At 41.9% G+C, this 18,880-nt stretch overlaps 1 protein-coding gene across 1 annotated transcript in view; it reads left to right on the top strand.

The window, feature by feature from the left end:
* The window catches only part of plcb1l (phospholipase C beta 1-like), a 77,087-nt gene that overhangs the window by 7,606 nt on the left and 50,601 nt on the right, over positions 1-18,880 (top strand). Inside the window, exon 3 of the mRNA XM_088403232.1 lies at positions 16,268-16,336. Within this exon, the coding sequence (XP_088259358.1) occupies positions 16,268-16,336 (69 nt within the window). The remainder of the gene's footprint in view (positions 1-16,267; positions 16,337-18,880) is intronic.

Genomic DNA, 18,880 nt, shown 5'->3' with positions numbered 1-18,880 from the left:
TAATCTAAAACTGCTTTGCACTGGTTAAGGGGTACTTGGCTGAAAAAATACTTCACAGGAGGTACATCACTGCAAAAAAAGGTTGAGAACCACTGGCACAAGTGTACTGTATAGTACTGTTGTGTACTATTAAGGAATGTTTTCCAAACAAAAGTAATCTGTGGATTTGGTGGTTTTAGCGTGCCTGTGTATCTAATATCTAATAAATGGAGGCTATACGTTGCTAACACATAGCAGCACCCACACATTCCGCCAACGTCGACCTTAGAACAGGTGCTTCTCTAGGAGTTTAAAAATAATTGCCGTCGCTACCGCGGGGTTGAGAGGCCTGCCAAGTGGACGGACTGCGTAAAATTAACACTCCTTTCGCTCGAGTTGCCACGCAACCGCTCTCACGCCACCTTTTCAAATGTCACATTCTCTTTTGGCCGCCGCTCGTCTCCCGGAGAATAGCGCCGGCGATGTCGTCGGGACGAATGTTTGCGCAAACCAAAGGTTAAAAAGCCTCTCAAGTGAGGTCATCGCGCGTCAACGTTACCAAATAATTTAGTACGAGTGTTGGACACAGGTGATAGACATTCCAAACTACCTCCTGTCTCCAGTCTCTGCAAAATTCGCTTGCGTGTTCCCCTGAGCGCGGGAATTTTCCTCCATCAACAAGCTTGTTGCCCCTCCTCCGTCAGCACTCTGGGAGAAGAGAGGCGCAACAGTATAAATCCACAGCCAATCTAAAAGAAAGTGAATTGTGAGCTCAACCGAGTTATAGCCTCTTTTTCATCATCTGCAACAGAAAGGGAGTCTGAAAGAGACTGAAAACAGTGCAGGGGGGGGGGGGTTGGGGCTAACATCCCAAAGATCCCACTCGAAGCTACACTTTCACCCAAAAAAAAACGTATTCGTACCATGCAAATCTTTTGTTCAACAAAGGCGTGAATAGAACTTCCCTTTTTCTAGTTTCCCACCAGAAGGATCCAAAGGCGTCCCCCAGTTCTATCCCAAGACCTTTTTTTGGTTCTACGTGCCAGTAGGGCATCCGCAAATCATCCAAGGTAGTAGTCTCTAACTACCCCGACCAGATTTCCCATCTCCAGCTGTAGTTGGATTCGGATTTCAAGTCTTTGTAGTCTTGGTTTTGGATCTGAACTTCAGTCAGTGACCGAGACCAGAGTCCTTTACCACCAAGGAATGAATCCTGTCCTGGTGGGGAGACTGCCTGCTTCTCAATGAGACCCAACCAAGTAGTGATGGGACTCTAACTAAAAAGAGCCGTTCAAAAGACAGGCTGGTTTTTAGTTTATTTTAAAACGAAATTCTAAACATTGGATTTAGTGATACATTACAGTTCAAGTCATACATTCAATATTGTAGAAGGCATGTTGGAAATGGTGTTGAACATTGGTTTATTTTGTCATATGTCATATAAAAAAAAAAACAAAAAAAACATGAACTTCTTATTCTCTTCGGAACATAAATAAATATAAACCTGCAGAACACTTTACTGACCACACATTGTACACACCGTCGCTGGAGATGGGCCTTAGACCATGTATCAAACCTAGAAAATATGGCTCATTCATGCTATTCCACCTTTGTACCTGAGGGTTGGAAGTAAAAAAAACCAACAACAAAAAAAAAACTCCTGGATGCGTTGGTGACTCCAAGTCCCAGGTTCGAGGTGTTTGGAGTCTTGGTATGTCAGGGAATTCCGAGTGTTTATTTCATTTTTTTGGAGTGGAAACTTTCATTTTGTTTGGTATAGTAGACTAAAGAAGGATAGATAACATAGGTGGAGATTGTATTTGGAACTGGTGAAATGACTTTGTGGGTCTGGGGCAATGCTTGCATCCTCCGTTAACAACACAGGAATGATCTCACCTAATGGTCTGGAAACACAAACCAGATCTACTGAACTAACCTGAAGCATACCGCCGAATGGTAACACGGCTTTTAAGATTTGGTGGCATATCTTAATCGCCATTTTTCTAGAAGGTTTGAGAAAGTGTGACAATTCATTGCAGTGTGTTGTGAGCAGAGGTTAACCCTTCCTTACTAGGGCAACATACCACACATAGGAAACGTTCAGAAATGAATGTTCAAACATTAATTTCACTTTTATGCCTTGCGATTGTGTGGCCAGGCACTTATTGGGAGTGACCGTATATGTCTTGGGACCGTAACGTTTTATATAGGTTATTTATGGGCCAGTCGTTTGAGTGTTACGATAGCCAGGCCGATGTTCTGACTGCTTGGATTTTCTTGCCGCGTTCATCAGCTCGTGCGCTCTGAAAGAACGCAAAACCAGAGAGTATAAAATGTTGACCTGCCGCATTGTTCAGTCGAAGTTTCAAGCGAGTTCCAAGCAGAAAAACAGGATCAGCGTCTTTGCCCCAAAAAATGGGGGGATTAGTAGCTCTTGGCTGACTTCAGAGGGCTTTGTTTGCGCTTGAGTCGCTCATCTTTAACTCGCTGAATTTCGATTAGGAGTTTTTCTGCTTTTGAGCGCCTGGCTTCACGTCTCTGGGCAAACGACTGCAAAAGCTTGAACAGGCGAGCGCTGTTGAACATGAAGAGTAATGTTGACGAAGAGGAGAAGGAACATGGCTTGGTCATTTCCCCATTTAAATTAAGAGTCGCGTCACGTCCAGAGTCAATTCTAAAGACGCTTGGTAGCGTTGAGCACTAGAGGAGACATAGTACTTAAATGCGTTATTTTCACCATTTAAAACCGTTCAACTATGTCTAGGTAAAGGACTTTTATATTTTTTGGTCAAAATTCGCAAAAAGTTAGTACAGTGGACCCCCGGGTTACAGCGTCCCTGGTTTATGTTTTTTTCATGTTGCAATGTGGAAAACTGAGCTTTTTCGTCCCCTCTTTAAGGTATTTTCCCGGCTTTGCGACAAAAACAACTGTCATGACCCTCGGGGGTTGGCTGTTTTTGTGTTGTTTTGTCTCCATCTGCAGGCTTTTTTAGGTAATTGAACTTATTTTCACTTGCTGTCTATGCCTCCATGCAACGCGTCACTACAATGCTGGTCTGCTATTGGTCAGCATTGCTCTATCGTGAGTGGTTACGAAACCGTATTTATAGTGCATTTCACTGCTTAATTCAAATTTGAATGGGTTAGCTATGGTCCCAAGATTGCTTGTGATGTTAAAGAGAGAAGTAAGAAGATGATTTATATGGAAACCAAGCTGGAGATAATCAAGAAATACGACGCTAGCCTAGTCTAGGCTACCCTTACTAGGTAATATAGGCATAACGAGTGCGGTAAATAAATCCTTTATGTGTGTATATACGTAGCACTCCCTATACTATTTTGGTAGCAATTTTTAATATGTATGTACAATTTTAATGTTTTTATCCAGGGTTCTAAACACATTAGCTATTTAACATAGATTTGGATTGCCCGCCATACGGTGAATTCACCTTACGAGCCCAACCGCGGAACGGATTAATCTCGTAAAACGGGGGCCCGCTGTATTACATTTCAAGCTTGTAACGTTGGTTCTATTCAATGCAGATTAGCCGCTCCTCACACTGCCAGCTCTGCATGATATGGGTTTTGTTACCTTGACAACCAGAAAATGTGATGTCGAAAAAAAAACATGAATATTTTAATTCGTGAGCTATGGATCTGTGTATGTGGCACATGCAGTGAATGCATCATCAAAGCACCGGGAATTAGACTTTGTTCAGAACGGTAGTGACTCGGTCCATGTGGCGCATGCAGCAGACAACGCAATAATGTCTCCCAAATAGGCAGCGAACAAAATGTTTGAGTGATTCCTCCATAGATGGGCGCTGCAAGTAAATATTTGTAAAACAAACAAACAAAAAGCTTGACGACAACTAGTAATTTACTACATTGTTATCGCGGCAAAACGCTTACACAGAATTCCATAGAATGAATCTCATGATTCATGCGCCGTGTGATCAGTCAGTTCTTAAGTGCTGTGTCTGGCTGCCTGGCTAGAATCTGCCAGAGGAGTAAAGAGGGTGATTAAGTGTCTCGTTGTCTCATGGGCACAGGTATTTATATCGCAGATGCTGGCCCATTTCTGGCCCGCTTATTAAAGTAAAGTTGATCTGTCCTTTCAGTTCATGACGTCAAAGCGCGCAATTCGGTTGCGTGTACAGGCTCAGGGCATCGGAAAATCCAAAATCCATCCGTAATTTTCACGGAAAATGTAATTGCAGTCCTGGATTTTCTGGACTGGACTTTTCTTGACCTCATTTTGTGTTGAATTTAATTAATTCAATGCCAGAGATGTATTTTCACGTTTTTAAGAGTCTGGATCATCGATGCTTAAGTACATTAAGGACATTAATTTCCAGATAATTACGTATTTAATCGATACTTAAGTATCTGGGATCGAATGTCTGGACTCTTCAGAAAAAAACGTGAAAATACGTCCCTGGCATTGAATGAATTAAACTGGTTGAATTGATTGCTATATTGAAGAGTCATGAATACTTTAACAGTTTAAAATAAAATAACATGAAAATACGACAAATATATACATTTTTTAGTTACTAACCTAAATTATTTCACAGATCCCCTACAATCAGGCCACAGACCCCCAATGGTCCCCAGACCCCACTTTGAGAACCCCTGTTCTCGAGTGCCGGTATATTTTGCATGTTCATTCACCTTTTAAGGCCGACAGAATATTGTGTGAGATGTCTTTGTCAACATAGGTGGTGGTCTCATATGAAATATTGATTTTTATTCCTTACTTAGAATTACAAGTATGTAATAAGTGTTGTAAGAGTGGAAACACTGCCACCCGATGGTCACAGTTATCACTACAGTGTTCAATTGGCTTCATATGAAGCACTAGTCAAGGGTGTCAGCCACCCTCCATCCAAAAAACATATTTGACGAGAACTTAATCATTTATTATTTTGATTACTATTTTAAAAGACGGTGAAAAGAAGAAGGTGCAAAATCCTACTTTTTCAACCTGCAGAATGTAATTCTGTAGTTCACCGCAAAATGTTTCGCCATTGACGCCATAGTCCGAAGTGCTGCAATAGACAACAACCCATGCAAGCGTGATGCGAAGCAATCAGCATTTGAGCTGCGGCCAACACTTTTTCAGACCTGTCGCCACCCAGGAAGTGGCACTTATCCTTCCCCACATGAGCTCAGCCTCATCTGACCTTCCTGCGGTGGCAAAAAGCTCTAACGGGGCCGCAAAGTCCGGCTGTGCGAAAAAAAAAAAACATTTATTTTTTCAGATTCAGGCACCTTGATGCACTTTTTTCAGTTTTAGAGCAAGCTTACAAGATTACATATGTAATCACTAAAGTCAGGGGTAGACTTATAAAGGCGGTTTTGTAAAATTCACCCAAATTGAAGTAAAAAAAAAAACGGGGGGGGGGGGTACTCTGAGAAATACGGCACGTGTCTTAGAGAATCTATTGAAACATCTCTCTAGACCCAACTTGTTTCAGTTTCGAATTGGCTGATTGTTTCTAGTGACACAAAGATACCAAAAAGATACCAAAAAACTCAAACTTATTTGAGGCCCCGGCACCTCTCAGGACGCTCAAATTCGATACCTCTTTATCAGCCCCGGCTAACAATTGAGTGGAGCACGGGTAAGGCGGTGTGATGCGCGACTGACCCACATTTGTGACACACTTGGTCCATGAAGTGGAAACGGGGCGCGGAGACGACCAAGAGCGAGGGCGATGGTGGAAGCGATTGCGCGGCGGAACATTTTCAGACCCCCAAAAAATCGACGTTTGTGATGTTGGGAGAACTCAAGCTCTACGGCCTGCCTAATATTTTGGCCTCAGGAAGGAGACTAAATTTATGCGAGTGAACGCAAGCTATGCGCCCCTTCTAACATGCTTGTAAATGTTTAACAAGGTCCCTCAATGGGGAAAAACAAACTTGGCTCTGGGTTATTATGCCTACTTACTAACCCACTCAGCACTCAACATCCGTCTCCTCCCGTCATGATGGAGTTAAAGACCTTTTTCTACTTTCCAGTCGCCCACTCGAGCGGTCGCTGCTCATTCGCTCGCGTGTGGTAGGAAGCAATAGGAAATTGTTGGAAAGCAAAAAAGAACCCTCGCTAATTGCCCGGCGAACAAATGGGCCTTGAAGTGGAAGCCGCTCGCCACTAAAGCCCTGATTGCCGTCGCTATAAAAGAGTTCAACATTTATTGAGGACTGCAAAAAATACTCAATAGAGGGAATAAATTCATTAGCCGCGATGTGTTTTTAACTGCCTGAAATGTTCCAAATTAAACGATAAAACTAAAAAAACGAACCATTCATTTTGATTAGTTCTTGAAATGAACTTTATAAGGTTTTGCGGTGTGTGCAATATTTTTCATTTCACTCTTATAACCATAACTCTCTAAATCTGTTGCTATTCTTCCCACTTGTGCTGTAAAGTCCAAATTTCGGAACCAAATTAAGCCCTTCTAATATCAAAATGTTCCGCTCAGTCGGGACATCTCATGAACTTTTAAAAAAATCTCTCTGACTACTCCATTTAATTAAACCATCCTAACTTTAGCATGTTCAGCTGATTTGTGATATCTGAAACAATATTTCAATTTCTAAAAATTCCCACTTCTTTTTTTTAGTATTCCATTTGCTATTGCAACATTAACAAATAATCTCACCTTGCTAACAGCTTGCTAGCCACCAAGCTAGCTGTTGGTTGGTGTGTTGTATTGTCGTATGATAGCTACAGTTAGGTAGCTAGCTAGCTAACTGTAGCTATCATATGACTTAGCTCACGATACAATACACCAACCAACAATGCATACAATAAATCTTCCCATTTGCATTCTTAAGACCAATTAGAGCGTAACATGATTTATTAGTAAAACTGAGTAACACTCCAGTATAGGTTAAGTAGCGGTTTAGTATTAAGAGGACCTTATCTTAACTATTTCTGTATACTTATTTTTTTTTTTTTTACAAGCTAAGTATTGGCTAGTAAGGTTGTCTAAAATTTTTCAAGTATACTATTGAAAACTTAAAACGGCCTCTGTTTTTGTTGAAAAAAAATGCATACTGGTAATGTACTTGAATAAACTCCTTTTTGCTAAGGGATGGCGTTTTGTGCTTTGCCATCAACCTATCCTGTCAATCTTCAAAGGACGCTTTCATTTGAAAGGGCTCCCCGAGGGAAGCCAGCACCTGGCTGGCAAACTACTTTGTTGCATCAAAAAACAAAAAGTCACATGAAGTGGACTGCCATGGCAACTCGTTTTAAATGTCAGTTTAGAAGAGTGAACGCTGTTTAAATGTCGACGTTGGATTGGCCGTGATTAAAACTAATAGAGCAAATCGACCAGCAAGGGATTCATTAATCCCTTAGACCCACTAATATAAACAGTTTTCAAAGATCTAATGGGGCTGCACAAAGACGCGGGTGTTAACTAGGAACGGATGGAAAGCGGAAAAGATGAATGGCACGCTTAATCCTCAAAGAACACTTGTTTATTTTTTAGGAGAATTTACTTTTTTATTTTGGCTTTGTGATTCTCCGCTGGACGGCTCATGCAACCAACATAGCTGTGAATAGTTTATGCTAGTTGACTTTTTTCCCTACGAGCAAATGGGAGAAAACATATTGAAATCCAAAATTGGATTTTTGCAGCGCAAAGCTTTTCACAGAGGCATTACAAGACGACACCAGGGCTACTGAGTCAGCGGCTTTGCAAATGTGACTGACTGGCACGTTAAAATCTATTCAGCGCGCCCAAGCCGCCTGAGGGGTGGAAGTTGATGAGCAGGTATTGAACCCCCGGCGCGCGGGGGTGAAGGTTCAAACGTTTAAAGATTTGTTTTTGTTTCAAGCTGCCTGCGTTGACAAAATACCTGCAATGGTTTCATTCAAGAAAAAAGAAAAGATAGCCAATAAGAAAAGAAAAGGTAGACAATAAAAAAGGACTGTACCGTTTCGGATGATTATGCAAAATGCTAAGTGAGCATACAAGGCTAATGATGTAGACATACAAAGGACATATTTACCTCTATCGCAGTGCAAAGTTTCCCCTAGGAAAGAGACAACATTTTGTACCCCACCCCACTTGCCACACTGACCATAAATAACATTACAGTGATCCCTCTAACTAACTATGTTAAGAATTCTTCAAATGTTAGAGTTCCTGACGTTTTTTTAATTTTACTTTGAAATGTATGCTTTTAATTTGTCGGGTCCCGTTGCATTTCCGTTTCCTGTTTTACGTTCTCTGCGCGTCATTCGGCTCGTTAAGGGGACGTAATGAATGACAACGTAAACTCATATTTATAGTTTATTATCATTGATGTTGATAACGCACGCTACTGCCTATGTTTAGTAAGCGACGAGTGTTTATTCTGTTTATGTGTTCGTTTGTGTAGAGGTTGCACTTTATAGTTTGTAGTTGTTGTTAGTTGTTGCTAACCCGCTAACGTCGGCTAAAAATACAGCAATACAGCAATTCATAATTAAAGTTCGGCAAGTGTCTATATGTTAGTTGACTGACTTTAACATTGTTGTTGATTTATTATTCAACAGAATAACATGATACACCATACACGAGCCAAAATAAATGTGAAGTTCAACGTGATGACTTGCGTACTCTTTCACCGGAGTCTTGGTGCAGATAACCAGTCCTGAGAACAAATTCTCAACAAACTAAGTGATATTAGTTATTTAATGAATATATAATAATTTTAATAATGTTAATAAGGATAATGTAATGCAAAATTAGGAAAGGAAATAAAATACACACTAAATAAAGATTGTTTATGGTTACTGCGGCTATATTGGAGCGAGCGTAGAAATCTACAGTATTAACTAATACCCTACTTTGCGGATTTCAGACTTCGCGGGGGGTTGACACCCCCCATTAACCGCGAAGTAGGGGGATCACTGATTATCTATAAAAATGGTATAAGTATACCTAAAATTGTATCATTTTTTTAACATTTACACAAGGAAAAAAACAATCTAAAAAAAGTAACTATTTTTTTAACGGCATTAAAAAAGGTTGTCCAAGCCAGTGGTGTCAAACATATGTCCCGCGGGCCGGCTCTGGCCCGCAAATGGGTTTAATCTGGCCCACGAGATTATGTAAAGTATGCAATAACGTTCCTCGTTTCCCTTTTATTTTCAATTTTGTCAAAAAGGATGTCAGGTGAAACGATAACCACTAAGAATATAGGGAAGGTTCTAACGGAAAGACATAACACAAGCATGATAGATTTGCCCGCAGAGAGCGAATGATGAATGGTTTTCTCTTCAGCGCCCGCTTTGTCCTGACATCAAAAAGCACCACGGATGCTGTTTGAGGCGGTGCCTGAGCGAGCTGGCGGAGCTGCTCTGCTTTCAGTCACCGCCGCTGATCCTCAAAGGACTCTCAGTGAAGAGTTCCTGCACAAGATCTTGCCACGTAGTGCTTGCAGTCTGGACAGAAAAGATGCATGGAGGGTAGAAAAAGCAATATCTTTAAGCAATAGCCTGAATGCAACAAATGCCACTCCTGTGAAACCTTGAGGGAAAAAAAGCCACAAAGACTTCCTTGTTGAGAGAAGAAAGATACGGATGCGCTCTGTTCGCCCAGAGCGAATCACTTTATGATTAAATAGTAGCGAGGCCTCGTCGGAAAATACTCAGCGAGATTCTACTTTTTTCTACGCTGAAATAAAGGAACAGGCGTGGAAAAGCAGGATTGGCCCCCAGGTAGAATGTACAATAATACGCCCCAAGGCATTCCGGGTTTGTTCCTTTTCCAGATCCGCAAAGATACTAGTGGTGTTCAAATCCCGCAAAGAGGTGGGGGGCATGACATTATACCTCTAAAGATAGAAGGCAGGCGTAACAGAAATCGGACTATGGCGTCAAATTCTTGATTTTGTTCCCCTCGTGTATGTACTCTACAGCAGATGGGGGTACTTGAAGGAACTTCAGGGGGTACTCGAGATTTTAGATGAAACAAACATGCAAAAATCCTTTCAAAATAATTATTGAATTAATTTTTGAGGAAAACACGAGTTCATAAAACACATTTAATGTTCAGTAAGTTTTTTATTTGCATTGTAAAAAGCAAGGTAGCACGCCACTGGCGTGTTATGTTGTTGTGGCCCCGCCTACTCTTCCTCCTTGTCCGCGAATGTGCAATGTCGATTTGAATATGTAGCTTTCACTTGGACGCGCACATTCATTTCCACCGAGCAATCCACAAACCGGTCCTGTTCTGTCCCGATCACGGAACGAAGTCAAATGAAACCCCGAATACAAACATTGTCAGTTTTTAGTTTCGTTTTTACTAATTTTACTATCTATTTTAAAGATTCCATTTTCTTTCAGTGTAGGCATCGGGGAATCTTCCTAGACTGTATGGCTACAATGATTTATTTTTTTTAATAGCTGGAAAGCAAGTTTTCTGCCCTTAAGGTGTAATCTACTCTCATGTACCTGCCAGAGTCCCTCTTATTGGACTCCAAGGTACCTAATGCCAGTTGTTTGTTTGTACCATATCCTGGAGAAAAAATTACAAGTATGTTGCAACACAATAAAAGTAACGGATATCCAAGCAGACCCTTTGAGGATATTTGAACCCTAAGGTACGACGAAGCACCAAATTAGAGCTTCTTCTTGTAGTCTTCCTTGAATGTGTACTTGCATTTGCAAGTACTTGGAGAAGTTATCTCTTGGATATTCCGTTGCGTCAACCATGACGAGGCCCTCAAACATACGGAAACGCAGACTGAAGAGCACATATGGCTTTAAAAAGGGCAATGGAGACGGAATTGTTGTTACGTATTCCCACGGTGGAGCGCTGACATGACAAGATGAGTTCTGCCATCCCGAGAAAGGAGGCAAAAATGAACCTCAGCGAAGGAGGCAGATGTCCGCCCCAGAGGACAGGTGCGACGTCAGGGAACGGGAAGGGACGATGTGGAACAAGACGGCTTGATGGACGGACGACGTTAGCAGTTTTGCTTCCCCCCTGTCATCCCGCGCTGCTCTGCTATCTGTCAAACAAGAGTGCGCTCGTCTGCCTCCCGCGGTCCCTCGGCGCGCTCCGTCCGTCAAGCGTGGGAGCCAGAACGTGTCTGTGTGTGTGTGCGCGCTTTTGATTGGACCGGAGGAACGCGGTTACCAGACGCCGAGCGTTTACACCGCAGATACCGCAGCCTCACAATAAAGACATGCCTTACGCAGGAGGTGGCATCGTAAGGCGAAATGGTCGCATGACGGACAATAGAAACCAAGCTAGTTGCGGCCATATTCCTTAGCGAGGAGATTTCTTGATCTTCGTATTTCTTGATCATCTACAGCTTCGCTTCCATACTAATCATCTTCTTATTTCTCCCTTTAACATTAATCTTAGGACCCTTGCCTAACCAATTCAACTTTGAATTAAGCAGTAAAATGCACAATAAATACGATATTGTAAACACTCACACCAGATCAAGTCTTTAGCATGTTGACGACTTAGTGACACCGTGATACCGACCAATAGCAGACCAGCATCTTAGTGACGCCGACCAATAGCAGACCAGCATGGAATGACGTATGCAGTGAGGCATGGAGTGATGTATGGGCACGGTGCCACTCGCAGAGTCCCAAGTTTGAGTTTTGTAGTTGTTGTAGATGCCGTAAAGTGGGAAAAAGGCTGTAAAGTGGGAACAAAAAACTTAGTATTCCACTTTGTAACGGGAAAAAACATAAGCCAGGGACGCCGTAACCAGGGGGTCCACTGTACCGCCAAATTCCTTGCTTTTCGGAGGAAACCATAAATGACACATTTTTTTCAATCCACGTACTGCTGTAAGCACGGAACGAAAGTTTCGAAAAAGTGGTGACGAAGAGGGGGGAGATTTGGCGGGCCTTTGAGGGCAAAAGATTGTTGTTGAGCGCGAATAAACGGGTGCTGGAGTTCCGTCTCCAAAGAATATCACTTCGCTGTTTTTGCTCGCTTAACAAATTGTACTGGGCGCACGTCCAGAACGACGCGCTACACTGGAGTCACGAAAATCCAAATTTCAACACACAGGCATGGACATAAATAAAAACTCAATTCCCCGCTATGTGGGATGTTGTAATTAGCGGGCGTGCTTCAAAAAGTACAGAGTCACAGATGGAGGCGCCGGATTTTCAAAACACACATTTTGTGGTCAGTCGGAGTGCCAAATGCCCCACAGACTGCTACCTGGGGACCAGTGCTCTCAAAGAGTTGCTGGACGCGTTCTTCCTGCAGCCTTTTTCATCTGCACCTCAGCTGTTTGCCGGAGCGTGTCAGATGCCGATAGCCAGTATCAGCCACCGGCACACTCCTCCTCCACGTTTGCGCCTATTTTCTCACATTTTACTTCACTCCTTCTGCCCAACCTGTCACCCCTCAGCTTTCTGTCTCTATCTGTGTGAACCTGGCTGGTTTTCAAAGTTCTGTGAGGCTATGAAGTGGCCTTTTGGTCTCAGCCTGACTATCAAGTTCCTTCAAAACTGTCATGCATTATTTATGACTTTTTACCATCATTCCAAAGTCATTAGTTACATTATGATTTTACTGTATTTGAAATGTAAGGTATCACACTACTTTACATTACTCCCACCAATATACCTGGAAATATGGATTTGGCGTTCTAAATGTAGATCATTACGCTCATTACACATCCAGTGGAATGAACTTAAACTAAACTAAAGTAAGCTTATAGGCTCAAAATGATCCCACAATGATGCCTAGATCGCTGGAAATGTAAAATCAAAACATACAAATAAAACGAACTAAATGTTCTCTGATTACCAACAATACACAAGCGCCATCTCAAGGCAACCAAATGAACTGCATTCATGTTACGAACTGCTTCAATTAATATAAATGTAAGGGGTTTAGGAACGTGTTTTGGGGTGTATAATACATTGTAAGGCACGTTACTATCATTTGTACCGTGTAAAATATTGCTAGTATTTTGTGTGTAATGCCTTACACTACCACGTCATGCATTACTCTATCTCATTTTTCTTCATTGATAGGAACGTGTCACCGAGATGAATCTGTTGAATGGGTGCATGGATGGACAAATACGACAGAATACCTTTTTTTTCATTGTTTATCAGCTAGAAAATCAAATAAGGTGTTCATTCATACCTTCAATAACTTCCATATGATTTCACAATATCTGAAGGTTCACCTTTTCTAGGATTTTCTTCATACCTACCCCAAAATTCCCCTACATATCGTGTCGTTTCTATGGTATGTGTTATTTTCATCTGGAATGTTATCATGGCATGATAAGCTTCTTAATGTTGGCGACATCCATCACGGCCTCCCACAATTCTATCAGGCACGTCTGCCTCACATGTGGAGCTCATGGGTTCAAATCTGTAGCAGGCCCTTCTGTGTGGAGTTTGCATTTTCTCCCTGTGCCTGTGTGGGTTTTCTCCCACATTCCCCAAAACATACATAGCATGTAAATTGGACACTCCGAATTTCCCTTCGGTATGTTTGGGAGAGTGAATGTTTTTCTCTGTGTGCCCTACGATTGGCTGGCAAGCAGTTCAGGGTGTTCCCAGCCTATTGCCTGAAGACAGCTGCGATAGGCTCCAGCACGCCTGCGACTCGAGCGAGACCGAGAAAATGGATAGTTGGATTGATGGATGCTTTGGTGAAAGCGCCAAAAGGGAAGTCACAGAGAGGAGGCCGAGGGTGAACTATGACAACGATCATTAGCTCAGTACGCAACGGAGACTGTGCTTTATCTCAAAGGTCTTTTATCTCTGCTCTTTTTTTTTCCTTCGGCCGTCACTCGCCTCTTGAGTCTCATCAAAAATTCATTCTGTGTATGTAACGCCCAAATAATTCAATCGTCCATCTTTGTGAGTTTGGCAAAGGCGTCCAGTAGAAGAGACAGGAGGTGTACATAGAAAGCAAGAGCTTTCCTCCCACGTGTGATCTCTGTGCAACCACTTGAGACTTGAGCTCCCTGTTGTTCTTTACCAAGCAAATACACCGTTGAGTTGAGAGGATGTGACTCGCCACCTGTTTCCTGGCCGTCAAGTACCACTTCACAGGCCCTGACGCCCGCTGCTTCTATTATGTTATGTGGAGCAAGCGTTGTTGAGACGGTTAGCTAATGAGACTCGCGACCAACCGGATGTGCATAGATTGAGGAATCTCGTCACGCGGCAAGATAAAGATCCCAAACAACAACGGACTACATAAAGGGCAGAAAATAGAAGTTTCTTCCCTGGCCAATTCATTCTCTAGACTTAAACCCTATAGAGCATGCGCCAGATTAAGCGTTGACTGAAAGGAGTGTCGCATTTAAAGACCTGATGGTCTGGTGTTTCTATTTTCTGGAGATTAGGGCATAGGTGTAGTTGAGGAATAAAATCTGAGAATTTAGAAGCATGTTGCAGTTTCAGGGATACGTTTCCATTGAATTTGGTGGTTTTACTGACAAAAGACCTCTTACGGGTCAATTTTTCAATACTGAACCACAAATAGGCGAGTGTTTACGAAAACAAATATGGTTTTCCAGTAAATTCAATTTATTCTGATAAATGCATTGCTAAAACAACAACAAAGTTTCCCCGGTGCAGTACAAGCCTGGAGGCCCGCCAGGCTTTTCCTGACCGCCCCCACCTGGCTAAACGGTCCACATTCTCTTCCCATGTTGAATGGTATCTAGTAATTGCTGGAGGTTCAGCAGGTTTTCCGCTCTAAAACCTGAACAAGTCAAACAGTAGACTTGTGCATCTAATACAAATAGTTAAACAATGTACATCCATCTCGCCAAGGTTCAAGTCAATGTTCTCGCTGTGAGAATGAAGAAAAAGAAATGTTTTCCATTAGAAAAGGCAGCATGTTGCAGATACATCAGGGCGATCCACACAGACGATATTGCCCACGGCCGCCGTAGGTTAAGCACGCTCATTAATTTCTCTAGTTTCTCCCCCGCTGGTGCCGCTGCTTCCCAGACGTGCCGCGTATGCTAATGGCCTTCAGCCTGCCGTCGGTTTTTTCTTTGTGTTTTTTTTTTTTTTTTTTTTTTTTTTTGCTGGCCGATACGCTTTGAAAAAGCAGAAGAGGCAAGAGAGGAGATGCAATTTGATGAATAATATAAGTTGCATGCATGCGCCGCAACTTGAAGTTATGATGTCTCAATCAAGAGCGGCAAGGTGTGCGTCAGAATGCGGCGTTTAGAAATCGGCTTATAATTTTGGCTTATATACACAAACATAAACGTGGTGAAATGAGAATGCTGTGAAACTTGGGGTATTTATGGTCAAATGAACTCTAGCCGCCTCGCGAGGAAAAGGAAAAACGTTACACTGGCGCTGTGTTCACTGACCGCTCACAATGTGGGAAATCTGAAATGCTTAAATTTACACGCAACAAATATATAATTTACAGATACGAACGTAAGAAAATAAGAAGTTTTGGAAGGGTTAGGGTTTTTACACTGTGTCAAACTGTTGGTGCGTATTATTCCCGGTAACATAGAAAATACTAGAATTTGACCCTGAAATTAACACTGTGTCAAACTGTCCGTGCGTATTATTCACGGTAACATAGAAAATACTAGAATTTGACCCTGAAATTACAGGTGCGTCTTATATTTGGGGAATCACGGTAAATGAAAATGCACAATTTCAATAAATCTCTGCACAAATGTGGAGAAAATCTCTGGCAGATGTAGTCGCTGTTCCTATATGGATTTGCAGATAAGGACGAGGAAAAATGTTGGTTTGTAATTTTCCGCTGAGAGTCGATAGCGAGATTACGCGCCTTTCTCCTGCCTCTTCATTTTCCACCCGATGTCCTGCCTCCCACGCGCACCGATAATCCGCGTTGATAAAGGGATGTGCGTGTATGTGTGTGTGAGTGTGCGTCCGTGTGTGTTTATTTGACTGACTGCATCCGCAATCAATATACACTCCAGCCTCAAAATATTAGGTACCAGCCATTATCAGATGTGTAAGAAGGGCGATTCAAGGATTACAAGCCTTTTTTTTTTTTTTCATTTTAACCACTATAGTATATGAACACAGTCAAATTCATCACATGTTTTTGATTTTAGCGTCCTCAAAAATGGGCTGGATGTGTTTACAATGTGTATCAAATAGTTTGCCAAAGAATACTGACTGCGTTTTGAAGATGATGAAATCCTTCCTGGAAAAAGTCTTATTTTAGTGTGGTTATTTCGCAACGTCACTGGTGCAAAAAGCGGAGAATAAAATTGCCGTATCATTCAACTCACCCCTAACTGCTATGATGTTCTCCTTTCCCCGCAGGAGACCGACTTACTGGACATAGCTTACATCAAAGACGCCCGCAATGGAAAATGCACCAAAACGCCAAAGGTGAGCCCCAGCTGGTCTGCAGTATTGATTGTAACAGACAAAAAAAAAAAAAAAAGTCAGCAGACACTATGTCAGTTTGAGCGAGCGATTCGAAAGGGAGCACGTGACGGCTAAGATGGCCGACGTCTCGGAAATCCATTACTGCGAGATGGAGACGAGCTGTCTGAGGTTGTGATGAGTGAGGCCGGCAGGAAAAAGAAAAGAGCCGGGAGGATGTACGTACAATCCTGCTAATTAGCGGGCTGCTATCAAATCCAATCCAATGAAATGACATTTGAAACATAAAATAAATAAATACATCCTTGAATCGATTCAAAATATTACTATTAGTTTGCATTAAATCAAAGTTAAAGTAATTATACAGTACAGTATGTAGTTTACATATAACATAAACATTTGTTTTTCTAATCAGTAAATACTATTAAATCAACTAAAGTAAAATCTTATACACTGCAAAAATGTTCATAAAATAAATAAATGAATAAATAAATGCACTGTGGAGTAGTGGTTAGCGCGTCTGCCTCACAGTTAAGAGACCTCAGTTCGATTCCAGCTCGCTCCGGCCTCCCTGTGTGGAGTTTGCATGTTCTCCCCGTGCCTCCCCCTGTTCTCTGAGGGCGCTCTGGCTTCCTCCCACATTCTAAAAAAATGCATATATATGCATTGGACAAAAAACAAAAAAACAACAAAAAACAAACCTTAAGCATTCCACTTAGACGTCACAGTAAAGCTCGAGATATACATTTAGATGCTCGTAAGAAAAAATATTGTGAGAGGCGAGGATTCTCTACCTCTCTTATCGAGTAGTGTTGTTTGTATGCTGTAGACTCCATTTACTGCCACCTACAGTATGGGAGAATATTGTCTGACTGCGGAGTAAAGCCGCACCGAGTAGAAAGTGAGCTAGACTTTTGCTGCAGGCTTGTTTTCGCTGTAGTGAATTTCAGCACTACGCAAATGCTACGCTACAGATTTTTTTTCCTTGTATGGGGAAGTAAGAAAGAGATAAATGCTTCGATGCGGGGATTTTTTTTTCACACTGGGGGGTATTTTTGCACATGCAGGTTTCGTTGTAGAGTTTTACTGTATTTTATTATGGTTCACTTCATTTGAAACGACAGGGCTTTGCATTTTTTGCTCTTTTTTTTTTTTTCTTTTGAGCGGGGTGTAAAATACCCCCACAAAATTGCTTGCCACTTTTTTTTAATGTCCCTACACTGCTGAGCTGAATCAAATCAGCTTTAAAAATGCTGCCTTTGAGATGAAGAAAATCAATATCGCTGATCAATAGTGGCCATGTATCATCGCTCTGCGCGAGGGGGAGGATTACCAGCTAGCGAGTGAGCGAGAAAGACGGCGCTCATCCATCTTCATTTCATTCTGCTGTTTCTACGTTGATTTCTTTGGCCAAATTGCCCCAAACCCACATGGCAGCCAACAGCCTCGCACCCCAATCGGGCGCAGTCACGCTCGGCAGGCGGCGTGTAATCAGAGGCGGCTGCATCACGCCGGTTATGATCTCGTTTCCCTGCTACGCCGGCTTTGCTTTTTTTTCTGTTTGGAAAAAAAAAATATGCGGCTCATTGTCTCACCCCAAAACGCGTGGGCGGCCCGGCGGCGACCTCGCGCCACCCAGCCTGAAAGTGATCGCCGCTGCTACGTGACTCATAAGTCCATCCTGATGGAGATGCGTTGTTGCGTATTGTTGTACGCTCTTTTGGTCCGGTTTACTATTCCGTGTGTATAGTGAAGTGGAAAATTTATGATTACTGTAAACCTGTACTGATTCATGCTAGCAACATATGTTAGCATGAAGCTACGCACTAACGTACTGTCTGTAAGTCCGTCGCCGATGGACTCCCGTTGTGCCGACAGATTGACGGAATGCTAAAAAAACCCTCAAGTTATCTTAAACTTAAGAATGTCGAATGCAATTTTTCATCCCTCATTGTAATCGTCGGGACGGACATTACGTCAGATGTCAGTTAGCAGTTTCCAGTAACCAATGAATGCACCACTAATTAGCATGCTTTCTCTGATTGGTTCTTGGCCAGGAAATGCATTGAAGAAGTTTTTTAATTCCCTGTTTAAAGCCCTTTTTAGACCTTTTTTTTTTTTTTTTTGAGAAAAAAGACATGTTTTTTTTATTTGGAGAATTACGGTATTCATATTTACTTACAGTATAGGTTAACTTATGTTTACATGTGATTGTTTCATGAAACACGAAAAGGTGAAGTGATTAAGCCACAAATTTGCTTTTCTTTGTTTTTTTAGTCTGATTTACGACTGACTGATTTTTGTTTCCATGGATTTTATTTGATGATTTTCCTATCCTAAAAGACTATCAAATATTACGAATGATACATGTAATGTTGTTCTACTGTAATACGATATACATGTAAAAAAACACTTTGAAAACAAAAATCACTTTATAGAAGGAAAAACATCGCAGCTAATTTATCGTTGATAACGCTTTATCCTGTCCTCTTATTGAGGGAACACACACGCATAGATTCAGATATGACCGTGTCCTTGCCGGCACAA

The sequence above is a fragment of the Hippichthys cyanospilos genome, chromosome 20, assembly GCF_059441005.1.
Source record: "Hippichthys cyanospilos isolate Australia breed blue-spotted pipefish chromosome 20, RoL_Hcya_1.0, whole genome shotgun sequence".
Taxonomy (NCBI): domain Eukaryota; kingdom Metazoa; phylum Chordata; class Actinopteri; order Syngnathiformes; family Syngnathidae; genus Hippichthys; species Hippichthys cyanospilos.
The sequence above is the reverse complement of the archived record's forward strand: the minus strand, read 5'-3'. Positions and strand labels throughout refer to the sequence as shown.